This window comes from Falco rusticolus, chromosome 2, assembly GCF_015220075.1.
Source record: "Falco rusticolus isolate bFalRus1 chromosome 2, bFalRus1.pri, whole genome shotgun sequence".
In the NCBI taxonomy this organism is placed as follows: domain Eukaryota; kingdom Metazoa; phylum Chordata; class Aves; order Falconiformes; family Falconidae; genus Falco; species Falco rusticolus.
Window position 1 is genome coordinate 259,546 of NC_051188.1, and position 25,806 is coordinate 285,351.

A 25,806-nucleotide genomic window follows, 5' to 3' on the forward strand; every position below is an offset into this window, starting at 1 on the left:
TTTCAGCCCTCGCCTGCCCCTCGTCACGCCACTCTTACAGCCTTTAAGTCTCTTACAAAACAGCCTCGGCCGAGTTGCCTAATCCCGGGGAGGAATGCGGTGGGTAAGCACAGCGAGGCTTTGGGAGCCGAAAGGGGCGGTGGGGGCCAGGGCTGGGGTGACCCCCCCGGTCCCCAGCAGCCAGCTGGGTTATGGCAGCTCTCCGGGTTGGTTTTGTTTCTGGAATTGCCTTGTCTCTTTTTGGACAGAGGTTAAATGATTAATGACCGGAGGAGGGAACCCAGCAAGGTCATCATGAATGATTTACTTGGCGAGGGCGAAGGGCTGGGGAGTGACGGTGAGCTGCCAGGCCAGCTCACCGGGGACCCAGTGGATCCCTCGGTGAAGCTTTGTCCCTGGTCCCCATTGAGCAGCAGTGAGTCTCCACGGCCACTCCAGAGCTTCGTTGGCACATGTGTGGTGCTGGGGCAGTGCCAGTGGCCCCTCGCAGTGGCACAGGGTTTGTCCCAACTGGGGGGGCATGGGAAGAGGTGCCCCACACCAGCGGCACAGCACAAACCCATCTGCTTCCCACTCACTGCCCAAGCCGAACTGGTGGTGCCACCGGTGCCACTGCTGCGCATGCCTCTCCTCCTGGCCAGGCTGCCCGCAGTGCAGGGGGGCTCATGTTGTGCCCACCCCCTGACATCCCAAATTCCTGGCTGCTGGAGGTGGGTTGGCTCCCCGCAGCTCTGATGGTCTCGGCACAGAGCTGAGGCTGCTGTCACCTGTGGCAATGGGTAATGCTCACAGTGACCCTTGCTGGGAGGGGTCACACGTGGGACCCCCCCACCGGTGCCACCGTGTTTCCCTTTGCTCCTCCACAGACAGTGCCTGGCCAGGGGGTGAGCCTGCCTGTGCAGGCAGCACCGGACATCCTGTGACTGCAATGTCACCCGGCGCCATCACTTGTCTATTTTTAATAATAGATGGGTTGGGTTTTTTTTTAGCTGTGGAGGTGGGAGAGGGGAAGGGCTGGTCTGCATGTGTGGGGATTTTATGCTGTTTCAGGGATTTTTATGCTGCTGGTTAGGATTACTGGGACTAGTGAGAAGGTCCTGGGTGCTGCAGGTTTCCCAGGTGCAGCCAGCACAGAACTGCAGGGGTCAGCTGGCCCCAGGGTCCCCATTGCTCCTTCCTCAGCCGGAGATGGCCGTGTGGCTTTTGCAGCCTGAAGCAAAGCCAAACTGTGCCAGGAGGTGCCAGGGAAGAGGCACCGCAGCCAGACCCCTGCGGCAACGCTGGGATGCCTGTGTCTGGAGGCATGGGGGCTGCCTGCTGAGACCCACGGCGGGGACCCTAGGGTGCCACGGGGGTCTGCTGAGCTGGGCTGTGCCCTGTTAGCACCGGGAAGAGGCTGAGCCCTTGCAGGCAGGCTCCGGGCCCGGAGCTGCCTGAGTCAGAGAAAATGTGACTCTGACGGGCAGATTTCATGGTCGGCCTATTTACAGCACCAGGAAATCCTCTGGCTCCTATTTAGCGGGTCTAAAAAAGCCTCTGGCAAACCAAAAATAAGATGTGTTCTGGGGTCACCGGCAGTGCCGCGAGGAGTGCAGCCCGTGCGCTGGCATAGCTGGGGTCTGCCTCCTGGCCCGGGCTCCTGTGCCCACCCAGACAGCTGGGCTGCGGGGGGGGGGGGGGCTGTGGAAAGGTCAGGGGGTCCCGTACCTGCTGCTCGGTGAGATAAGTGGGCTCATCCCTGCTGGTGGCTATGGTGTGGCACCGGTGCCCTGCTGCCCTCCCAGAGTCCGCCAAGACCTGGCACACCGAGTGAGCCCCTGTGTCCCCCCTCCACCCAACCTCCAGGTGCCCCAAGGGTGCTTTGCCAGGTGGGTGCACTCCAGGGTGCTGTGCTGGAGCAATGCAGAGGGTTGCTGAGGACAGCTGGGGCTGCAAGGCCAGGCTGGGAGCCAGGGGTGATGCCATGGTGGGCACGTGGGCTGCGAGGAGGGGTTTGAGTTGGGGTCTCCAGCAGCAGCACCTTGTCACTGCTCAGACTGGGGACAGTGGGCAGCAAGGACCGTGTTTGCATGCAGTGATCAGGATCTGGCCCCTGTCTGAAAGCCCTGAGCTCACCCCCAAACCAGATTTAAGACCAACTGAGGACCAAGCAGGCTGCAAATCACTGCGAGTTTGTGATTGCTCTTGCTCTCTTGGGGCTTGAGGGGACAACATTTTGTGACCTGTGGGTTTGACTGGGCTGGGGACAGCCTGGGAGAGGGCCTGGGAGCTCCTCTCAGCATCCCATTGCCATGTGAAGAGGCTTTGTCTGGCACCGGTGAGGTGCTGCCTCCCAGACACATCTGTCTGTCCACGTCTCTCCGTCTCTCCGCCCTGGCTTGCTCAGGCAGAGGCTGGGAGCAGGGAGGGCGGGGGGCTCTCGGGGTGGGGGTGGGGGCTGCCTGCCCATCTGAAGCAGTTCTGCAGATATTGATGCGTCACCTCCACTTCCCATCGATTAGACCATAATTGCCCCAGCATCCTCTGGCACTGCCACATGCACTCCTGTGCAGGGTCGGATCCCGAGGCTGATATAAACGGGGGCTGGAGCAGGGACCTGCATCTGGGGGAGCAGCCAGCAACTGCCCCCTGTCCCCAGAATCTGGCGTCACCCCCACCAGGTGCCTGGGACACCCCGCTGCCCCTCAGCACTGCCACCGCTATGTCCCAGTGGCTTCTGCTGCCTCCTCCTTGTTCTGGGGTCTGGCTGCGGGGGCTTCATGGCCAGCGTGGGACCCCCACCCTGCCCTGTCCCTCACCCCACATATCACTCCCCATGCATGGCGTGATGCTGTGGCTGGGGAGTGCGCCAGGGCCACGGCTCTGGCGAGCCTCGATGGGGATGGCGTCTACACTTAGATGCCTAAACTGGGACCCTCCAGCATTCCTGGGTCCCTGCAGCCCCCCTCGGTTCAGGGGTCCAGGTGCCAGATCCTGCTGTGAGCACAGGGTGGTCAGAGGTGAGGAGCTGCTCTGAGAACCAGGCAGCTTCACTGGGAAACGTTTTGGGACCCTGGGCTGTGGCTGGTGCGTGGTTTAGGACCAAGCCTGACCCCAGGCTCATCCCTGTTGTCTCCATCCCCAGGTCCTGATGCTGTCCTGAGCCTCGCCGGACGCAGGGGATGCACTGAGCGGTTTGAGGTCTCTGCGGCCGGGGCCCTGCCATGGAGGAGGGGGGGTCTCTGCCGGTGGCCACCTGGCTGGCTGCTCTCCACCTGGACCAGTATGTGGAGAGCTTCCAGCAGAGCGAGCTGTGGACAGTGTGGGACTGCCGGGCACTGACAGACGAGGCTCTCACCCACCTTGGCGTGGTGCTGCCTGGCCATCGCCGCCGCATTCTCCTGGGACTGCAGAAAGCCTTTGCTGAGGTGACCCCGCCAGCTGGGACCCCCCAGCCCCCCGCCAGGAAACCTGTGCCCATGAAACGCCACATCTTTCGCCTGAGCTCCGTGACAGTGCCAGGGCAGCTGGAGCAGCCGGAGCAGCCGGAGCAGCCAGAATCCCGGTGCCCGGCGGTGCCTGGTGGGTCCCCACTATTGGAGCCGGAGGGGGCTGTGAGCTTCGCCCAGCTGCCCCCACCCATCCCACCCAGGGTGGGTTGCCGCCCCCCCCCTCAAATTCTCCCCTTCGCTAACGGGTGGCAGCCCCAAGCCCCCGCCCCCGCCCCCCAGCCACCCCCCAGCCCCGAAGGTGCCCTCGCCACCGCCAGCCCTCACCAAGAAGCCCCTGACCGAAAGCAGGGTGAGACCCCCCCTGCCACCGCTGCCAGCCAAGCGTCACCAGCTGGAAGCCAAATGCCAGTCTCTGCAGGCCCCCCCGCCGCCTGCCCGCCCGCCTGTGCTGCCCCCCAGAGCCATGTCCCACAGGAGGTAAGGGGGCTGCAGGGGGGCTGAGTCTGGGGGTGCTCTGAGGCAGTGGGGTCCCCCGGGATGTGGAGGCTGCTGTGATGGGGGTGGGATCCTTGGGTGGGTGCAAGTGGGGATGGCAGGGGTTGCCTGGGGGTACCTACATCCTCCCATCCCATTTTCTGGGGTCCTCCCCCAGCTCCAGCACATCTTCTAGGGGTATCCACACCCCGCTATCACCCCCAGCCGATTTCCTGGGGTCCCCCCACAGACCCAGCACACCTCCTGGGGATACCCCCAGGCTCCCCCAGCCCCAGCACATCTCCTTGGGGGTACCCCCAGCCCCCCCAGCCTCAGCAGTTCTCCTGGGGTTCCACCCCACCCAGCTCCAGAACATCCCCTGGGGGTACCTCCAGCCCCCAGTCCCCAGCACATCTCCTGGGGGGCCCCAGCAGGGTGGGGAGGTGACGGGAGGAGCTGTGGCTGCTGGTGTCCGGGCCAGCGGTGCCCTCTAGTGTCACGCTGTCCTGGTGGCGGGGTGCCCCAGCGACACCCCAGCTTTGTCCCCATCCTCTTTCCGGGCGTGGGGGGGGGGGGGGGGGGGGAGGCAGCGTGAGGGGGGGGCACATCCTGGCCGTAGGTTCCCTGGGTGCCAGGCGCTGCGGCGTCTCGATGCGGCTCCCGGGGGGGCCGATATATTTATTTTGTTGTTGGGTGGGTGCGGCCACCCGGTCACCCCAGCCTGGCTTGTGCTGGGCCCTGCGCGCCCCCCCCGCGGAGGCCCGGGGAGCCCACCACACGCCGTGGGATCGGGCAGCGAGCTGCCGGGGGGGGAGGGGCGGGGGGACCGGGAGCAGGTGGCTGCTGTGGCCGGATGACACGAGAGCAAGCTGGGGTTTGGTGAGAGCAGTGCTCGCAGTCCTCCCTTCACATCATGTGTGTCCCCCCTGTGCCCCCCCACCCTCCGGCCGAGCCGCAGCACCTCCCTGTAAGCGCAGCATTTGCTGCACCAAGGCCAGGCTGGTTTTGCTGCAGCTGCCAGAGCATCCCCCTCCCCCACACCGTGCCATGGCTGCTGCACCCCAAAATCCTGCAGAGCCGAGGGGGAGGAGGGTTCTGGCAATCGGGGGGAGAACGGCGCCGCTGGGTGCAAGCATCTCCTGGGGTGAAGGGGGTGATGTGGTGGCTGCACCTGGGATGCTGAGCGGGGCTGCATGGCCTCCCTGGGGGGTGATGCTGCGGTTGCCCCCGGCCGTGCACCCCCCAGGATCCCACCAAGGATCGTGCTGCTTGAGCTGGGGGGACCCCAGGTGGTCCCCGAGGGGAGGCAGAGCCCTGCTCCCGGGGCAGGGGGGTGTTTTCCCCATCACTGCACCACCTGGGGGTGGTGGTGCTGGATGTGACCCCCTGCCCCGAGGGGTATGGGATGGGAATGGGGGGGCTGGTGGATGTACCTCCCAGGCTGCCTGTGTTTCTGTCCCAGCTGCGGAACCCCTGTTCTTGCCTGGGTGAGGTGGGCAGAGGTGCCCCCCCCGACCCGTGCTTTGCCCCCCACCTGGCGCCGATGCAGCCAGGGAGCAGGAGCTGAGGAGGGGGCTCGGGCAGCTGGCGGGGCGGGGGGGGGCACCCATCCGCGGGGGCTCCGGGATCCGGCTCACCACTGAAGCCGTCCTTGTCCCAGCAGCCCCGGGGACTGTCCCCGTCGCTGCATTTCTGGACCGAGGTGGTCCTCAAAATCCCCCCCGAGCCACTCTTCACCCTGCCCCGGCACTGGACCGGTGCGGCCATGCGGCGCCGCGGCCGGCTCAGGAAGTTTTGCTCGTGGGCGAGCAGGGGCAGGAAGTGCTCGGGGTGACGAGCTCCGCTCCCCGCGGGCATCACCTCGCCGGCCACCCCCCGCGCTGCCGCATCCCACCCTGCCGGGGTCCCCGGCTGCCTGCCCAGGTAGGGCTGTCACCGCTGCCCCGCGCTGGCTGCAGCGCGTGTGCGGGACGCGGCGGACGGGGCTGCCGGGGGTTTGGCACGGGAAACGAGCGCTGCCCGCCGCGACGTGCGTGCCGGGCCTCCTCGCGCTCGGCCGGCTGCCGCCTGCCCCTGCCCGCGCCCGGGGCCGCTGGGTCCGGCAGGGCTTGGGTCGGTAGCGCAGGGCTGTGGGTCACCAGCTGCGCTGGCACGGCACGGCACGGCACGGCACGGCACGGCACGGCACGGCACGGTGGCTTTGCTGGGGCAGAAGTGGCTGGCAGGCCAGCTGCCGGCGGCACTGGCTTCCGCGGAGAGGAAAAGCTGTGGCATCACCACACTTTCCGTGTGCCACCACGGTGGGCGGCTGGGACCCCCCTGCGCCAGCGCACCCAGCCAGCGTTCCCTTCCTCTGCTTCTCGCTTTGCTTGCTTTGTTTCCCTTTGCCTGGGGAGCCGTTCCCCCCCCACCCCCCGCAGGAGCTGAGCAGCCGGGCTGGCCGCCTCCTCCCAGCCCCGGTGGGTAGCTTGGGTTGGGGGGCGAGGGAGAGTGGGAGCTGCTCGGGCTCCCTCAGGAGCAGCTGGGCCAGGAGGCACCTTGCCAGAGGGTTCTGCAGATGCTGAAAGTTTGGGTGGCTTAAACAGCAGCTGGATCATGGTGTGAGCATCACTGGACCCCCGGGGCCTGTGGGCAGCAGCAGGGAGCAGGCGGTGCCCAGTCCCGGCGTGGCACCGGGGAGGCACTGCTCCCTCCTGCCCTGCTGGGCGAGCTCTGGGGCTGGGATTCACTGCCGGAGCTGCCCCGGGGGTTTCAGTGGTGGCACAGCCATGCCCACCAGCTGTGGGGTCTGCACATGTCCCCCTTGAGCCGCATGCCAGGGCGAGTGGACACCTGGCCTGGCTCAAGCTGGCGGTGATGTGCCCAGCGTTGGAGGGGACGGGGACGTATCCTCGGGGTGCTGGCAGCTGAGGGTCCATCAGGCCCCGCTGTGGCTCCCCAGGGCCTCTGTGGTGACACCACAGCTACGCCCCCTGGCTGAGCCCCCCATCTGAGACCCACAGACTGTGCCGGAGCGGGGCTGCCCATGGGGCCCCCGCGCTCTCAGTGCACTGATGCATGTGTGGCGTATACATTACACGTATAAATGATGCATAAATATACCTTAGAATACTTGTGACAGTACTGAGTAACTGCAGTGGCTGTATACAGCAGCTCTGTGTGTGTATATGTATATATAGGTTTCTATACCTTGCCACTACAGTAGATCTGTATGTGCCAGCACTTGATTACTGTTGTGGATCTATACAGTAGGGTGTGGATAAATTGATGAATTACTCCAGTGCAGGTACATACTTGGTTCCTATAGAGATGTGTACAGCAGGGAATGTATGGGCTGGAGCTTGGTTCCTTTACAGGATGTATATAGCAGGGGATGTCTAGGCTGGTGGTTGGTTCCTATGGAGGATGTGTATGGCAGGAGATGTATAGGCTGGTGCTTGGTTCCCATAGAGGATGTGTACAGCAGGAGATGTATAGGCCGTGCTTCATTCCTATCGAGGATGTATATGGCAGGGTATAGCCCTGTGCTGGGGCTCGGTGAGGGGTGCGTGCACAGGCAGCGCGTTGGTTTGGGGCCGGAGCCTGGCCAGGGCCAGCGATGGAGGAGGTGCCGTGGTGCAGGAGAGCCAGCGCAGACAAGGGGTGCATTCAGGCGGATGCAGGCAGGCGTGAGTCACCCCGTGGCGGCTGTTCGGTGCAGGCTCAGGCACCGGCCAGCCCGATGCCGGCTCTGCGTGCCCAGTGGCACGTGCCAGTGAGCTCCAGGAGCCACCTGTGCTGTGGCTCCTTGGGTTCCCCTGGGGACCATGGGGTGTCCAGCCTGAGTGACTTCAGTCCCGCTGGCTGGGAGTGGTGGAGCCCACAGCCCCAGGGGAGTTGCTGCCCACCCCAAAACACCATCCCCTGCCCTGATGGTTTGGGACCTGCCCCAGGCTGCCTGTGGTTGGGGAGCATGGAGGTCCCTGGGCATGTGGAAGATGCTGCTGGGCTGCTCAGGGACCTAAAGCAGTGGGGTGATGATTGCCCACGTCTGCGGTGATGCTTGCCCATGTCTGGATGGTGCTTGCCCACGCTGGAGGTGATACTTGCTGCATCCAGGCTAACGCTGGAGCATCCCTGCCCGTGCAGGCAGCAAGCAGCCCCAGGCAGGGTGAGGGACCCGGCAGTGCCATCGGCCTCTGCCATGGCACTGCCTGGCATTTCTGGGATGATGCCACCCCACCTGTATCCCCTTGCTTCCTGCTGCACCGCCGTGGTCCCCACAGAGCAGCCCCCCAAGCAGCTGGGCTGGGGTGTAGAAGGGCAGTGAGTGATGTCCAAGAAGGTGATGGCAAAAGGCTCCTTCTCTGTGTTTGGCCAGGGCTGAGCACAACCTGGTGAGCTCAGGGAGGTGGTGGTGGCCCTGGCAGAGGTTTGGCTTTGGGGTGCTGTTGCCTGTGGGACATCAGCCCCTGACCCCCCCAGCTGTGTGGTTGCTGGTGTGGAGGGGGACAGCAGATAAGGCGCTGGTTGGCACTTCTGTAATGGCAGATATTGCACCAGCATGACCCTGCCCGGAGCGGGATTGGCATTGTTTGGGCACAGCTGCACAGGGTTTTTTGGGGGTGTGGGGAGTGATGTGGCACCCCCGCTACCCCACGTGGGGGCACATGAGGCCCGAGGATGGTCCAGTAGCAGGGGATGACCTGGAGAGCGGGCAGAGAATGGGAGAGGGTGTTTTAGGAACTGGGGTGTTATCTGCACCTGGGTGCTGCAGTTGCCTGTCCTGCCGGCCCAGAGCTGGGGGGGTGGGGTGGGCTGGGCAGCACTGGGGCAGGGGCACAAACAAGTTTTCTCCCAAACACTCCTGAGATGTCTCCAGAGAGGAGACAGAGTTTGTCCTTGGGCAGCATGCCATGCCTGCAGAGAACGGGACAGCCAGGTGCTCATCATCTCGCGGTTGGCCTTGGGGCTCGTGCTGCACACCCCCCGGTCCCGGGGGTGGGGGAGCAAATGCCATCCTGGGTGCTAGTGTGGATACAGACCCCATGTGGGCTCTTGCTGGGGGCTCTGTGGCTTGTGCACTGTCACCCCCTCGTCCCTGGGTCCCTGCACCTGTGGGTGCCAGCCCCCGGCCCCAGCAGCCTCTTGCCTGGTGGTGCTGAGAGCGATGCTGCTGCCCTGGGCTGCAGGGACAGCTCGATGCCTGCCTCTCCTGCCCACGCTCCCCTGCCTGCACTCCCCTGCCGTCCCTGCCAGCATTCCCTAATGTATGGATGGTTGTGGTTGGTTCCCATGGAAATGGCTGCTGAGAAATGAGGTCAGCCTGACCCAGAGGAGAGCCAGCGCTTGTCCTCCCCTGCTCCATGCAGGCAGCCGAGGGAGAAGTTTCCTCTCGGCAGCTCGCCCTGAGCTCCGGGAAGGCTGTCGTGCACTGGCCGTGGGGCTGGGGGTCACCGGGGACAGGGACAGGGATGGCCGTCCCCAGGGCTGGCTGGGTGCTGGTGGCAGCCTTGGTGGTGCTGAGCTTTCCGCAGCGTGGCCGTGGGGCGATACTGTCAGCTGCGCCGGGGTTTGGTGCTCGGTGGGATTGGTCCTGCACCGGCTGCTCCGGCTGGGGTTGCAATGGGAGGTGGCAGGGCCAGGGATGGGGATGGTGGCTTCGGTGCCAGCGTGCATGTCCCCTGGGGTTTGCCCACCCGGCTGTGGGGCTGCGAGGGGTTCGGGGTGGGAGTGGGCTCTCTGCCTGCCTCCCCTGCCTTCCCCCTGGCCTCGGGGCTGGTCTATCAGGTGCCTCGTATTTTTAAACCCTGAAGAAACTTCCTTTTAATTTCCTGCCTTTCAAAATGCCATCGCTCCAGAGGTTTCCATTTATTGCCCATCTGCCTGCAATTGTCAGGAAGGCAGGAGCAGCTGAGCCTGGATGCCCAGGGATCTTCAGGCAGGAGAGCAGCCCCCCGGGGGTCCCTCTCCTCCCTTGGCCAAGATTTTGGGTCTGGGGGCATGGTGTGCTGCTCACTGACCCAGGAGAAGCCCCAAAGTCCATTTCCAGGGGGCTTCTTGCTGCCTCAGCAGCTGGCCTGCATCTCCCGTGCCCACCCCACCGCTGGGACCCTGGTAGGCTCCCTGGGACCCCCGGTCCCACTGGGGGACCCTGTGGCCAGCTGCAAACCAGCTGAGGAGGCGGCACCGCCGTTGTTTAGGTTGGAGGAGAAAAAACCCAACAACCTGATCCAGGATGTGGGCTTCAAGGCTGTAGGCGGCTTCTGGTGTCCTGGAGAGCCAGACAAGGAACCTGAGCCGTGGCAGCCGCGACAGGGAAGTGAGGCTGGAAGCCAGGAAATATTTTCAGGCTAGAAAAGCATTGGTATAACCAAAAGCAAGCTGAAGTCTTTGCCGTGGGAAGCTGTCAGGAATTGATCTGGGGGCTCGGCTCTGCTGGGGTTTGGGGTATTTGATCCCTTTGGGGGGGAGTAAAGCTGGTGCTGGGGGTCCTCTTGCACTCTGGGACCCCCTGCTGATGGCGGCGGGTGCATCGGGGTTTGGAAGGCAGGGCAGGGGAGGTCTGGGGCCAGTGTAAGGCAGCACTTGCTCCTCTCTCCTGCAGCAGCCCTGCCAAAGAGGAGGTCCCCGTCCCTGACAGAGCAGCCAGTGTCCCCCCGTCCCCACCAGCCCTCCTTCCCCGCACGAAGCCACCGGCCCCGCTGCTGCCGGAGCTGCCCTCCAAGGCCAACCTCCCCTTCGTGCCGGAGTTTGGTGAGTATGAGGGGGGCTGAGCCTGAGCCTGTCCCAAATCTTCCCCAGGAGCGCTGTGCCATGGATCCCCCCTTCCTCCATCCCCTCCTTTGCCTTCTGGGCTGGGGATTTTCAGGGGGTACAAGATCTGGGCTGGGGGTTTGGATGCACCCTCTCTTGGGGGAGAGCAAAGGGTTTCACAGGCTCTGAAAGCAACCGCGCCAATTCATAGAGGAAGGATAAACCCGGCAGGGAGTTGTTAAATGCATGTGCGTTAGGGTGTCCCTGAGCCGCAGCTGGAGGGGGCTGGAGGGTGCTGGGGGATCACGGCAGGAGCAGGATGCAGCTCTCAGCTCTGGTGCTGGGACCCCCAGCTCCCTGCCGAGCTTTCGTCAGCTCTTTGCGCCCACCAGCCTCCTCCTCGGGGGGTCACCAGGGCTTGACCAGCTGCAGGGAGGGCTGCTGAGGTGGGGACCCCCGAGGAGGGTTCCAAGGCATTGCCTCGGGTGCAGCCCTGGTTGGGAGCAGCTGCTGCTCTGTAACAGCAAACCCTCAGCTTTATCTGCTCCTTTATTTAATTGTGTTAATCCAGCTTGACTAGCTCTGCTGAAAGGAAAAGGAAGGGCAGGGCTCTGCGAGGTGCTGGGTTCCCGCCCCGGGTTATGCATGGCCAGCAGCCATGCGGGAAGTGGCACTTGGTTTAACTGGGAGCTGGGGTATGTTTCAAAAGCTAGGAGAAGCCATCGACAGGGAGGTTATTCTGTTGCGGGGTGTGGGGAGGAAAGCTGCTCCTGCTCCGTGCCCTGATGGGTCGGCTGGTCCTCTGCACCAACAGCCAACGAGCTCTAGGTGCTGCAAGGTCTGCAGGGGGGGGGAATCCCTTCTGTCCCCACCTACCTGCACCCCTCATCCTCACGAAGCCTGGGAGCATCCTTGCCCTGCTGCCAGCACTGGGGCTCCCTGCACTGAAACAGCATCCTCTGGATGAGGATTTTGGGGAGAAATCTGGTCTGGGTTACCTCAGGGTTTGGAAGAGGGTGTCTGCAAAGGACAAGCTGTCTGGGGTCACTTGTCCCTGCAGGATGGGTGCTTGCTGGCCAGGATTTCTTCTGCCATGGGTGCTGGGCAAGGAGGAACCATCTCCTTTCTCCTGTCCTTCTCCGGGATCTTATTTCCCATGCATGCGCAGGCTGAGAGCCGCTTGCTTCTCCTGTCTCTCTGACAGCTGATAAGGAATGGAGGGGGAGGGAGGGAAATCCACCCTGAAAAACAAGCTGTAGGAAAAGCCCCAGGGATCCCCCCAGCAGCAGGAGCTCCTGGGCAGAGGCATGAGAGCCTGGATGAAGCTGTGGTGCCAGGGCTGGTGGCACCCAAGTCCCCTCCCGGCGGTGCCAGGAGGGTCGTGATGGTGCTGGGAGCTGCCACAGGTGGGACTTTGCCCTTCCCTGCTCTTCTCCAAACTCCTTGATAAACCCCCTGTTGTCTCACCGACAGAGCACTTGTTTGCCAAGGGTAGTGTGAAGGGGAAACGAGCTGTGCCAGCACCCTCTGTGCTGGGCTCCAGCGCTGGCATGTCCCCAGGCAGGCAGGGACAGGCAAAAGGGTGGCAGGGGGTGGCAGGACCCCTCGCTCCACTCCAGTTGATTCCCAGCATCTTCCCTCTGCTTTTACAGATGATTCAGACTACGAGGACTCCACCTGGGAGGAGGAATTAGCCGGACCTGCTGGGGACATGGCCGACAAGGTTGGTCCCACCATGGGGCTTGGTGGTGGGCAGGAGCAAGTGGGGTGACTGTCCCCGAGGTGCTGGCCTTGGGCTGCTTCGGAGATACCCGTTAGGGTTGGAGGAGCAGGTCTGCAGTGGTTGGAGAGGAGGTTCTGCCTCGCTGAGCACCCACCGGGTCTCCCACGGGGGCTGCAACCCTCCCCCCGGGCAGCAGCGCCAGGGTCCTGGGGGACCAACACCGCCCGTGCAGCCTCTCTGCAAACTTGCATGCACAGAGTGCGTGCTAGTGGACATCTGCAGCACTGCACCCTGAATTCAGTCCCTGGATCAGCGATTTGTATCTGCTCCGGGCCCCCAAGGCCAGCCTGGGATGGGTCTGGGTGGATTTGAGGGGTTGCAGCAGCCAGAGAGACCCCTGAGTGCCCGGAGCCCCCCATCCGCCTTTGTGTGGGAGCAGGCTGATGGGGAGAGATGCTGCCGTGGCTGCCTCTAACCCCGACCCCGCTATCCTCTGCCCAGGGGGCTGCAGTGTGGGGCGAGGGCTTGCAGATAAACAGCCGTGGCAGCTGCTGGCAGAGGGTCCCCTCTGTCTGGTCCTGCCTGGCCACTCTTCACCCCCCACTTGCAGCTCCCGACACCCCCACAACAGGTCCCAGCTGCATATCTGCCCGCCCCTGCCCAGCGAGGGGGAAATGCAGAATTTCTTAGCAAGCACAGACATTTTTGGTTGCTATAAATAACCAGCCTGGCACTCAGCTCCTCCCTATGGCTGCGCTTCCATCCTGCTGTGGGTGGGAGCATGCCCCTTCTTCCCTGGGGCCAGCCGTGCCCAGGCACCTCCGCACCGTGTGCATCTGCAGAGCTGGGAAGCCCAGGCAGTGACTTGGCATCTCACCCCCTCTGTCTTGGGCTGTCCCTTGCCCATCCCTCATGGCACAGGCAAGCAGGGAGCGGGGGTCAGCCAGGGGACTCTTCCGTGAGCTGCTTATTTTGGGCAGCAGGGGAGGGTGGCGCAGGGATGCCCGTGTCAGCCATGGCTGGTACCACAGGAGGATGCTGAGCCCGTAACGGGGCGGCCACGCTCCCAGCGCGTCAACAGCCTCTTCAGCGAGGACGAGCTCATCGAGGACTACTACAATGCTCCCCCTGCCAAGTAGGAACTCGTCTGCCTTGTGTGTGTGTGTGGGGGGGGAGCGGTAGGAACGCTTATGCACAGGCACATGTGGGCCTGCACAGGCAGGGAATCTGAGCGCCTGCACATGGGCAGGGGTTGTCTCTGCGTGCGTGCACAGCTGGGGATGCTTGTGCAGCGGGAGTGTGTGCACACATGCGTGGACGGGGTGCAAGTGGCCTTGGGGAGTTGCTTGTGCGTGCATGCGTACACATATGCATGTGTGTGCATGCACAGTTGGTGATACGGTGCATGCACGTGTGTGTGCCAGGGGATGCTTGTGCATGGCAGAGCGCCTGTGCCCAGGGGTGTGTGTGTGTATACAGGTCAGGGCTTTGCATGTCTGCACAGCTTCACGGGTCGTGTGCATGTGTCGTGTGGGAGAGCACGCGTGTGCATGCACGAGAAGAGAGCAAGCCTGCATGTCTCTGGGTTTGGGGCTGTGGCCCTGGGGGTGCCCCTGTTGCCCCTTCCCAGGGCTGGGATTCGGGTCTCTGCTGTCCCAGGAGCTGGAGGACGTGCCGGGACACCCACCAAGGGGACTGCCACCAGGGTCCCTGCTTGCAAGCAGCTGGCACTTGCTTTGCCTGTGCCTCGGGCAAGGGCAAGAGGAGGCTGAAGCATGCAGCAGGGCCATGCCCGCCCCCCCCCCCCCCCCCCCCCCCCCCCCCCCGCCTGCCAGCCCCCCTTGGGAACCGCCAGCTCTTAACCCCCTCCCTCGACTCCTCATCCCCAGCGGTGGCAGCGTCTGGAGTGACAACAGCCCCAGCCCGCACCCGCCTGCACCCACGTTCTCCAGCAGCAGCCCCGGCACGCTGAGCGACAGCATGGAGGGCACCGCCACTGCCCAGCTCTCGCCCACCATCAAAGCAGGGTGGCTGGACAAGAACCCGCCGCAGGGGTGAGTGATGTGCCGAGGGGGGTGGGGCGCAGACCCCCTCCCAGTGCCTTGGGGCGTGGAGATTTCCCCTCTTTTCCCCACCTGTAATTTCTGCTGATGGGGGCTGTAATTTTGCTTTGCTGAATAGCCACCCTAAGGGGTTCCTTCTGCTCCTTCCTAACCCCTGATTTACGTAAAAATACTCAGTTTTGGTGAAAGAGCCTTTCTCAGAGTGGGTGCCACCAGCAGTTGCACTGAGCTGGCTGTGGAGGATGAGGAGGGAAGGCTGCAGCTCAAACTTTCCCCCAGCCCCATGCCTGGGCTTGCTGGGAAATGAGCTGCCTTTGCTCTGGGGAAGCGCTGAAATAGCAGCGATCCCAAAAAAGCAGCTGGCAAGGGAGAAGTGGGGTGTTTGGGCTGGCTTCCTACCGACAGCGCTGCTAGCGGCTCGCGCGTTCGGTGTTTGCCGTGTTTGCCACGGGAGCAGGCGCTGGTGGCAGAGCCTGCGGGATGCCAGCCCCAGCCCCGGCGTGTCACAGCCCTGGCCCTGGCTGCTCACGGTGCAGAGCACCCGCCTGCAGAGTGCCCGCTTGCATAGTTGAACTATGGGGGTTGCTGGGTGCGTGCCTGTATGCTGGAGGGTGAGCGAGCCCAGTGGGCACAGGGAGCGCAGGGAGCCCAGGGAGCGCAGGGAGCCCAGTGGGCACAGGGAGCCCAGTGGGCACAGGGAGCCCAGGGAGCGCAGGGAGCCCAGTGGGCACAGGGAGCCCAGGGAGCCCAGGGAGCGCAGGGAGCCCAGGGAGCGCAGGGAGCCCAGTGGGCACAGGGAGCCCAGTGGGCACAGGGAGCCCAGGGAGCGCAGGGAGCCCAGGGAGCGCAGGGAGCCCAGTGGGCACAGGGAGCCCAGGGAGCCCAGGGAGCCCAGGGAGCGCAGGGAGCCCAGTGGGCACAGGGAGCCCAGGGAGCCCAGGGAGCCCAGTGGGCACAGGGAGCCCAGGGAGCGCAGGGAGCCCAGTGGGCACAGGGAGCCCAGGGAGCCCAGGGAGCGCAGGGAGCCCAGGGAGCCCAGGGAGCCCAGGGAGCGCAGTGAGCCCAGTGGGCACAGGGAGCCCAGGGAGCGCAGGGAGCCCAGGGAGCGCAGGGAGCCCAGTGGGCACAGGGAGCCCAGTGGGCACAGGGAGCCCAGGGAGCGCAGGGAGCCCAGGGAGCGCAGGGAGCCCAGGGAGCCCAGGGAGCGCAGGGAGCCCAGTGGGCACAGGGAGCCCAGGGAGCGCAGGGAGCCCAGGGAGCGCAGGGAGCCCGGTGGGCACAGGGAGCCCAGGGAGCCCAGGGAGCGCAGGGAGCCCAGTGAGCCCAGGGAGCCCAGGGAGCGCAGTGAGCCCAGGGAGCCCAGGGAGCGCAGGGAGCCCAGTGAGCCCAGGGAGCGCAGGGAGCGCAGGGAGCCCAGTGGGCACAGGGAGCCCAGGGAGCGCAGGGAGCCCAGTGGGCACAGGGAGCCCAGTGGGCACAGGGAGCCCAGGGAGCGCAGGGAGCCCAGGGAGCGCAGGGAGCCCAGGGAGCCCAGGGAGCGCAGGGAGCCCAGTGGGCACAGGGAGCCCAGGGAGCGCAGGGAGCCCAGGGAGCGCAGGGAGCCCGGTGGGCACAGGGAGCCCAGGGAGCCCAGTGGGCACAGGGAGCCCAGGGAGCCCAGTGGGCACAGGGAGCCCAGGGAGCGCAGTGAGCCCAGGGAGCGCAGGGAGCCCAGTGGGCACAGGGAGCCCAGGGAGCCCAGTGGGCACAGGGAGCCCAGGGAGCGCAGTGAGCCCAGGGAGCGCAGTGAGCCCAGTGGGCACAGCGAGCCCAGGGAGCACTGTGGGCACAGCAAGACCAGGGGGCACACTGGTGGTGTCAGTGCACCCAGCTGCAGACTGCCTGCTTGCAGAAGTAAAACTATGGGGGTTGCTGGGTATGTGTCTGTGTCCTCAAGGGCGAGTGAGCAACAGGGACCTCAGTGAGCCCAGTAGGCACAGCAAGCACAATGAGCACAAGTAGCCCAGGGAGCCTGGCAAGCTCAATGGGCATAGCAAGCCCAGCAAGTGCAGCAAGCACACCATGCACAGCAAGCCCAGCAAGTACGCTGTGCACAGCAAGCACACCGTGCACAGCGAGCCCAGCAAGTACACCATGCACAGTGAGCCCAGTGAGCATAGCAAGCTCAGGGAGGCCAGCGACCCCAGGGAGCTCACTTGCCCCCATCCCGGCTCAAAGAGCCCCCACACCAGCTGGGAGGCAAAAATCAAGAGGCAGACATGAAGGATATTTGGGGACTGCTTAATCTGAGCTATGAGGAAGCCGCGAGGCTGCAGTCCTGCCGAGGAGGAAGCTCCAGCTGTTTGCAGCCTGGCTGCTGGGGAAGTGAGAGCAGCTGGAAGGTCCCTGGGAAGCTGGGGAAGCTGCTCCAGCAGCTGCTTGGTGGGGAGCCGGAGCCTGGGGAAAGCAACAGAAGGAAAACCAGAAACCCTGGCCCCTCAGCATCTAAAAGTGGCAGAGCTGGGGGGTCTCTGCACCCCGTGGGACAGGGGCAAGCTCCTGACGAGGAGCAGGGGAGCCTGTGGCAGAGCCCAGTGGTTTCAGTCCCTGTGGCTGTCACTGGTTATGTAAAGGCCGAGCGCTGGGGTCACGTGCGGCGATGGCGAAATCCTTCCCGAACAAACAAGCCCTTAAACAACAGCTGTTGGGACTGGGGGCTGGCGCAGCAGTGGGGGGACCCTGGGGGTGCAGCGCTGGGGCAGGGGGCTGCATCGCAGGGCTTGCCAGAGCCTGTGGGAGCTGCTGGTGGGAAGTGGCTTGGTTTCTCCTGCAAGCCCCGACGCCAGGGTGGATGGGCTGCAGGGTTTAATGCCTGTGCTGGCTGGCCAGCCTGTGTGCTGGGCTGGGGGGGGCACAAGGGTCCCTAGTGGGCTCCACTCCAGCCCCGGGGTCCTCCCTCTCTGCTGTATCCTCATCCTGATAGAGATGCCTGGCTGCTCCTTCTGCCACGCAAGAGCCCTGGGTGCCACCGGCCCTGCCTGGAATGTGTCCCCTGGATTGAACCCTGCCCGGCTTGTAGGTCTGGAGCAGTAACTGCAAACAGGGGTTGGGGGAGGGGGCTTTTAGGGGCAACCCTCATTCTCAGCTCCATCTTTTAATTGGCATGAAGTCCCCAGCGCTGTCCCCAACAGTGGCAGAAGGGCTGGGGGCATGGCGCAGAATCGAGGGCTAGGGATACGGCACAGGATCGATGGCGAGGTGGCCCCGGGCTTTTGGCAACTGGGGCGTGAAGGCACAAGCGGAGTTGCCCCGAGTTCAAGGGCACACGGTACAGCCTGGCACAGCACAGCCCCTGCCGCAGGGCTGGGGCCAGCAAGGGGTGAGTGGGGAGGGGGCTGCTCCAGCCAGGGGGGGCTCGTACCACCTTTCCTGCAGCCCAGCCCCCTCGGGAGCAGCACCAGCCTCGGGTGGGCTGCAGCACTCTCTGCCTGCCCCACATGGGGTGCAGCTGGGTCACCCCATCCCCTCCAGTGGGTCCCTCCGGTCCCTTCCCAGGTCCTACATTTACCAGAGGCGCTGGGTGAAGCTCGATGCTGACTACCTCCGCTATTTTGACAGTGAAAAAGTGAGTGGGGAAGAAGGATTTGGGGGCTCGGGGGAGGAGGTGGTGGAGGAGCTGCCCCAGTGGGGTCACAGCCCACCAGGTGTCCTGGCTGTGAAACGTGGCCGTGCCAAGGGGCAGCATCCCAGGGAGCAGCAATGGACGGGTGCTGGGGTGATGCTGGCGCCAGGGTGGGATGCTCGGAGCTTCCTGGACACGGATGCTCTCAGCATCATGAGCCTGGGACAGTGCCCATCCCATCTGCCCGAGGCCATGGTGATGAACAATGTGTCTCTCCCCTCCTGCCCTGCCCCAGGACCCCTACTCTAAGAGGTTCATCCCCGTCTCCTCCATCTCCCGCATCACCAGCATCGGGGACCAGAAATTTGAGGTCATCACCAACAACCGCAACTTTGTGTTTCGGGCCGAGAGCGATGGTGAGCGATAGGGGTTCTTGCTCCTTGGGTGGCCTCAGGCTGCTCCCCCTCCCCTGGCCCAAGGGATGAGTCCTGGAGGCTCCTGGCCCTGGGGCTGACCCTGACCCATCTCCCCGCTCTGACCCCACAGCGGACCGTAACGAGTGGATACGGACCCTGCAGCAGATTGTGGAGGAGTGGAAGAGCAAAGCTCTGGAGAGGACGTCAATATCCCTGACCATCAACGGTGCCACCGACCTGGTCGACAAGAGCGGCTTCCTGGAGCTGCGGGGGTTTAAGCACAAGCTGTTCGTGGTGGTGGCTGGGGACAAAGTTTTCCTCTACAAGAATGCAGAGGTGGGTTGCTGGGTGGGGGGGCTGTGGCACCACAGGGGACCCCAATGCCATCTTGAGGGGCACGTCTCTGCATCCACCACCTGAGAAGAGTGGCAGCGAGCCGGGGCACCCCAGGGCTTCCACCCAGCAAACGGGGACAGCTCAGACCCTGCAGGCTGGTGACCCCAGGGCTGCAGCTGCCCTCCCTGCTGGCTCTGAGCCTTGGGGTCCCCAGAAGCATTGAACCCCAGAGCCCACAGGGCTCTGTGCACCCCCGGGGCTGGGAGGTGGGCAGGGCAGGGGCATGGGCACCCCAGCCACCAGCACTGGTGTGATGTGAGGGCAGCAGTGCGGGCAGCTCCGACACCAGCTACTGCAGGCAGTGCATCATCCGTGTGTGTCTGGGTATGTCCCCTCGGGAAGGGTCCCCCACCGCCCTCATTCACCCCACCACCCACCAGGACTATCGCCTGGGCATTGGCATCACCTACATTGAGATGAACTTGGGGAATGTCAAGGAGGTGGACCGCCGGGGTTTCGATCTGACAACGCCCTACAGGATTTTCAGGTGAGCTAAGCGAGGGGAGGGGGTGCTGGCAGTGCACACACACCACCCCCCCACACCTCCCAGCTGTGCTGTCCCTCACCTTCATCCCTGCTGGCAGCTTCTCTGCTGACTCGGACCAGGAGAAGGAGGAGTGGGTGGAAGCCATGCAGCAGTCCATCTCTGAGGCGCTCTCCAACTCAGAGGTGGCAGAGAGGATCTGGGTGGTGGAATCCAACCGCTTCTGCGCTGACTGTGGCTCGCCCAAGCCCGACTGGGCTTCCATCAACCTCTGTGTTGTCATCTGCAAGAGATGTGCAGGTACCTGCATCCTGGGTCAGGGGGCAAGAACAAGCCATGCGTCCCCTGCCCTGTGTGGGGATGCAGGGCAGTGAAGTGTGGGGGCACCTGGTGGCTTAGCCTCTCCCACCTCAAAGCTGCTCCCTAATGTCTCGTCCTGCTGGCAGGGGAGCACCGGGGCTTGGGCCCTGGCATCACCAAGGTCCGGAGCCTGAAGATGGATAGAAAAGTGTGGACGGAGGAGCTGATTGAGGTATTGCTGCAGACAGACCCCAAAAACCCTTTTGAGGGGAGGTACCCCATCCCCTCCCCATGGTGGCCCTGCTGACTACGAGCTTGGGACTGCAGGAGCACAGCAGGGTTTTTCCAGCCTGACCCGCTGCGATGTGGCTTGGTTGGGGATGGGACCCCCGGCAGCCCCCCTGCCATCCCGTCCCTGGGGTCTGTGGCCAGCCGACACTCCCCTGGGCACCCCGGCGAGTATGAGTGGCACTTGTGTGCCACAGCCAGTGTCTGCGTGTCCGTGGGGATGTGGCTGCGGAGCTCTGGGGCCAAGCGTCAGAGCAAACCCCGAAGCGGTGCAGCCGGAGGAACGCATCCAGCGCGGGGTGGGGGGGGGGCGGTACGGGGGGAGCTGGGATTTGTTACCAGACCCAACCCGGCCGCCTTTTCCAGCCAGCAGACCCTGGCTGGCCCCGCTCTTCCCAGCCATGCCGGTCGGATCCTGCATTCCTGCTTGGCGTCCCACCCGCGCAACCCCCGCCTCCGGCATCGCCTGCTCCCTGAGCCCCCAAACGCTTCCAGCTGCTGCCTGCGGCTGCTCGCCTTCCCCTCCCCTCTCCGGGAATGCTGCCCTAAACCCTGCCGGGCTGGCCACCATCCCCTGGCCCCCCGCCCGCCCCAGCCCCTCCCTGACCCCCGGCCCGGCTTGTATCCATGCCACCCTCGGGGTGTGCTGGCAGAGCACCCCACGGGCTTGCTGAGGCGATGTGGGGCTCCCTGTGATAGGGCTAAACCTCTTACTGGCGGGCTGAGCATCGCTCAGTGCCCGGCAGCAGGATGGCAAAGGGCCATGGAAAGCTTTAAACCCGCCCCACGGATGCTGAGCATCCCCCCTCCCTCTCCTGCAACTGGCTGCTGCTTTCCAGATGTGATTTTCCGGGGCTGGAAGGGGGGGTCGGTGGCTGTGGGGTCTGCCAGATGCCGGGGCTGAGCCGCGATGTGTGCCTGGGCAGGGAGCAGCCCTGCATGCCTGCAGTGGGTGGGTGCTCCTGCACCCTGCCCACCCGTGGTCCCCACTGCCCCTCCACCACCCAACATCCCCCGCCATGCTCTGCCTTCGCCCCGCTGCTCTCCCGAGCAGCAGTAATGCAGTGGCTTTGGGCTGTGAACGTCCCTGTAAGCACAGCTACTGCCATGCTCACCCCCCCACCCCCCCCAAACCCCTGGGGACTCCCCGCAAAGCCTGCTCCATGCCCAGCCACGCTCCGTCCCTGGCAGCACCATCATGCCAGCCTCTCCTTGTCCCCGCAGCTTTTCCACCAGATCGGCAACGCTGTGGCCAACCAGTTCTGGGCCGCCAACGTGCCCCCCAGTGAGGCCATCACCCCCACCAGCAGCAGCCAGGAGAGGAGGCACTTCCTCATTGCCAAATACCGGGAGGGCAAGTACCGCCGCTACCACCCGCTCTTCGGCAACCAGGAGGAGCTCAACAGGGTCAGTGGCCCCCGGGGCTGGGCACTGTCTCTGGGGTCCCACCTGCGTGCTAAGTGGTGCTGAGCTGGGGTCCTGAGGTTGTTTCGAGGGACAAGGTCTCTGCCCGAGCAGGCTGTCCAGCCTCATGTGTGGGGCTAGATGATTTCCCACCCTCCCTCCCTGCCTGCACCCCTGGGGTATCGCCGCCCCTCCCCCCCATTACACACCCTGTGTCCCCACTTGCACCCCGAGCCGAAGCCTGGGGTCTCCAGGAAGGACAAGCTGGCTGCAGGGACAGGGTGACATCTCTGGGACGGGGCACAGCCAGCTTCATTTCCAGGCGTGTGAGCCCGGTCTGAGGCAGGTCCGAGCCAGACATCCCCAGGGTTCATCTCCCCCTGGCTTGGAAATGGCGCTGGGGTCCGGCACTGAGCTGGAGCCGGGTTCATGGGGGGCTGATGCCCTGGCTGCAGCAGCTCGAAGCCCCTCCTGCTCCCCAGAGCACCCTACAGTGCCAGGGGCAGAGATGCCCGGCCAGCACCCCCCATCCCTGACCAGGGCACCCAGTCCCGGCGCTGGGCAGGGGGCAGGCCGTGGCTTCTGCACAACTGGCACCAGGAACCCATCATGGTGCTCCGGCCGCCGGCCCTCCAGCTCTGTCCTCCGCCAGGCCTCGGCTGCCCATGGTGCTGCCGTGTTTGCACAAGAGCTGGGGGCACACGGGGGGCCCGGGCGGCCGTGGAATTCGCATGTGGGCTTGTTTGTTTTCCTACTCCAGCTAGCCCGTCCCACCCCGCTGCGTATGACTTCACCCCCGGCTCCTTAAGGGAGGGATTCACCGCCTGCTCCAAACTTTTTCTCCCAGTTTGAGCCTCCTTTGTCCTGCTCAGGCGGCTGGGAGGAGGCGGGGGTCCGGCTGCTCTCCGCGCTCCCACCCGGCTTTTTTTTGGCTGGGGTGGCTCCTTACTGGGGGTCTCCTCCTCCTTCTCCTTGGGAGCCTTCAGCCTCACCCGCCGCCCTCCCGGCTCTGCCCCACAGGCTCTGTGCGCCGCCGTCACCACCAGTGACCTGGCAGAGACTCAAGCTCTGCTCTTCTGCGGGGCGGCGGTGAACTGTGCCACCGGGGACCCCCAGTGCCCCACGCCCCTGGCCCTGGCCGAGAAGAGCGGGCAGAGGCTGCAGATGGAGTTCCTGCTCCACAATAAAACCTCAGGTAAGGGCTGACCCCTTGAAATCCCCATGGGCTTAAACCCACCGCCGGCATTCCCGGAGCTGGGGAGGAGAGCTGCCAGGGTGTCCTGGGGGACACAAGCATGTTTTGAGGCGGTGCCGGCTCCGTATCCTGCCCAGCAGCTTCCTGGCACGGGGCTCACCGGCTGCCTGGTGCTGCTGGGGTCTGCACAGCCTGGGGGAGGGAAGAGAAGCTTTGGTAGCTCCCACACCCATGGGACAGGGTTGGGTGGGGGCTAGGGTGGGGGGCTTCATCGCAGCTGGGGACACAGGTCCAGAGCCCTGCCGGGGATGCAGGCTGGTGCTCCGGGCACTGGGAAGAACAGCTCTCCTGCAGCGTCCTGGCCCACTGCGGGCATCCCCAGCAGCCTCAGGAGATGTGCCCCAGCCATCCAGGCAGCCCCCACCTCCAGCATCCCCACCAGGGCTGGGGAGGGACGGTCTGACCCTGGTACCCGTCTCTCCCACTCCGCTAAATGTGCCCACCCACCCCCGGAGCCCCGCTCTGGGTGGGTTGAAGGCTCCCATGGGACTGATCCGCACCCTGACATGGGGTGAACCTCCAGCTCTGGAAAGCTGGGGCAGCCGGGATGGAGGTGTGCCGGGGCTGGCTGTAGCCGGCCATAGCCGTCACCTCCCTCGCTGCCTCGGCAGCCAAGTCCGTCCTGCGGAAGCTGGAGTTTGCCCAGGGCTGGAGCTGGCCCTGCCCTTCCAGGCATGTCAGCACAAAAGGGGTCTGGGAGAGCGGCGAGGCCTCCCGGCCGCCCCGGTGAGCCAGAGAAACCCAAATCCCTGCTCAGGGCCAGCTCTGGCAGGCACCTCCGGAATGCTGGGATCGCTGGGGTCACTGGGCCCAGCGTTGTGTGTGGAGCAGGGCTGGGCTGGCGGAGCAGGGCTTGGCATCCTCCTGGGTTGCCCCATCTCTAGAGCTCCGGGCAGCCCCGCCGTCTGACCTGGGGGTGCTTTAGGGGTGTCCCTGCACCCCATATCTGCCTGCTCCCTGGAGGAAATGGAGGATGCCTCTTGCTGGCAGGCAAGGTGGGGAAACTGAGCCAGGGGTGTTGTGCCTGTGGTCACCTGGGGAGGCTGTGGCAGAGCCCTGGGCTGTTATTTTGGCTTCAGGATGATGATGCTTTGCCCTTCTCCTCCTGCAGAGTAGTGGGGACCCAGGACAGCCTTGGGGGCGATCTTGCCCGTTGCGGAAGTCCCATCCCCACCTTCTCATAATGTCCTCATCCCAGCTCAGTGCTGGTCTGCAGGGGTGATGTGGGATGCGGGATGCAAGATGTGGGATGCAGGATACCCTCCTGGCAGATAGGCCTGACCCTGCTGACACCCAGGCAGCCCCAGATTTGGTGGCCGGAGATGCTCCTTGCACCCCAGCCATGCTGTGGTGAGGGCTCATGGTGCAGCCAGTGGGATGCTTTTGGGCTCCTTCTTCTTGTGCTGACATGAGGGACACCTGGCTGCCTCAGGGGTCTGCAGGGGGTGGGATGTTGCTGGTGACAGCACTGTGGGCCCCATCCAGCTGGCCATGTCACATCAGCAAAACACCCGGGGGATGACATGGAGGTTGCGATCCACTGTTACCGTGTCCCTGACCCAGTGGAGCCATGCTGCATCCTGCTGTGTCTCTCCCCTGCCCCGGGTCTGGGGAGGTTCTGCAGGGGGATGCAGTCCCCAAGACCCCCATGACAGGCTGTCTCCCTGTTTGCAGAGATGCCACGCCTGGAGGTGGGGGGCAGTGAGGAGAAGCCCTACTCCGTGCCCCTGCCCTCTGTCACCCACAATGGCTTCCTCTACAAGACCCCCTCAATGGCCAAGCCTGTCAGCGAGCGGAAGGGCCTGGAAGGTATGTGGGGGCCTGTGGGGCAGGGAAATAGGGGCACAGGTAGTGCTGGGGAAGCTGACGGGGGGGATTGCCCCATTCCCTGCTCCCCCAGGCATTGAAAAGGCACCAGAGAGGTGCAGCATCACCTGTTCAGCCTGGTCTGAGGGTGGTTTGCAGTGGGTGGGCATCCAGTGGGAGCTGCAGGGCCACCCAAGCTGGGCTGAGGGTGATGTTGGGCTGGCTGGAGCATGTGGGGCTGCCCAGCACCATCCTGTGCCACACAGAGTTCAGCCGGCGGTGGTGCACGCTGCAGGATGGCATCCTCAGCTACTATGAGAACGACCGCAACGCCGTGCCCAATGGCGAGATCAAGGTGGAGGAGATTGTGTGCCTGGTGAACAACTCACCCCACACCCACGGGTAAGGCTGTACCCCATGTGCTGCCCCACAGCACCCTGACATCCCCTCTGCTCCTGCAGGGCTGGCTGTGGCTGCAGCATCGCTCACAGTGGTGGCACGAGTGGGCTGCTGGCCCCAACCCCACTGTTGGCCCCTATGGCACTTGGGGCATGCCTGACCCAGCTGTCTTTGCAAAGAGTCTTTGCAGCCCCTTTGCAGCCCTTTTGCAACTCCCTCGCAGCCTCTTTGCAACCCCTTTGCAGCCCCTGTGCTGCTCATTGGAGTGTGCATGACAGCATGGGGATGCCTGAGGGCCTGGAGATGTGGTGAGGGGATCCCAAAGGGGGACAGCTGTCAGCAGAGCTGATGGCAGAGGTGCAGCAGGATGCTCTCACCCCTGGCATGCAGCCCCTGGCACCCCAGCAGCTCCATCCCACTACCTGTGGGCGTCCAGGCTCCCCTTTCCCTCCCTCCCACAGGATTGAGAGCACGTTCGAGGTCTACATCGAGACAGAGAGGCTCTACCTCTTTGGTCTGGAGAGTCCAGACTCCGCTCGGGAATGGCTCAAGTCCATTGCCAAGGTAGGGTGGGGTGGGCTGTGGGTGGCCATGGGTGCCAGAGGGAGCTGGGTGCCGCGGCACTGACAGATCCCTCTTCTCCCTGGCTCAGTCCTTCGTCCATCCCCGTGCCGAGGAACTGCTGGCTCTCGACTTTGAGCGCATCGGCCGACTGCACTATAAGGGTGGCCTCAACCTGGAGCGAGCCAAGGAGGGCTGGTTCGCCCTGGCTGGCTCCGTGCTCCATGTCTGCTTCGAGGACAGCGAGCGGCAGGAGCCACTCCAGCTGCGCAAGCTGCAGGAGCTCTGTGCGTTCCCCTGCCCCCTCGTGGGATCCCCCCCTTGTAGTGTCCCCCCAGTCCCGCTCTGAGCACCTGGGTCATCCCCAGCTTTTGTTGAGAGGCTGTTAGATGCTGCTCTGAGGGAGCTTGGTGTCCCTCCACTGAGTGGAATGCTCTTCCTCCTCTCCATCCTCTTCCCCATCCCTGGAA

General features: G+C 64.4%; 1 protein-coding gene across 1 annotated transcript in view; it reads left to right on the top strand.

Annotated features, from left to right (window-relative positions):
• The first annotated feature begins 3,179 nt into the window (after positions 1-3,179).
• Positions 3,180-25,806, top strand: part of ARAP1 (ArfGAP with RhoGAP domain, ankyrin repeat and PH domain 1) — a 34,553-nt gene continuing 11,926 nt past the window's right edge. The window contains 18 exon segments of the mRNA XM_037377022.1: positions 3,180-3,644; positions 3,646-3,908; positions 10,492-10,640; positions 12,293-12,363; positions 13,347-13,498; positions 14,253-14,417; positions 17,961-18,030; positions 18,323-18,443; positions 18,574-18,779; positions 19,220-19,326; positions 19,424-19,623; positions 19,770-19,855; positions 21,136-21,318; positions 22,336-22,510; positions 24,245-24,379; positions 24,643-24,778; positions 25,237-25,339; positions 25,428-25,623. Coding sequence (XP_037232919.1) covers positions 3,204-3,644; positions 3,646-3,908; positions 10,492-10,640; positions 12,293-12,363; positions 13,347-13,498; positions 14,253-14,417; positions 17,961-18,030; positions 18,323-18,443; positions 18,574-18,779; positions 19,220-19,326; positions 19,424-19,623; positions 19,770-19,855; positions 21,136-21,318; positions 22,336-22,510; positions 24,245-24,379; positions 24,643-24,778; positions 25,237-25,339; positions 25,428-25,623 — 2,959 coding nt within the window. The 5' untranslated portion in view covers positions 3,180-3,203.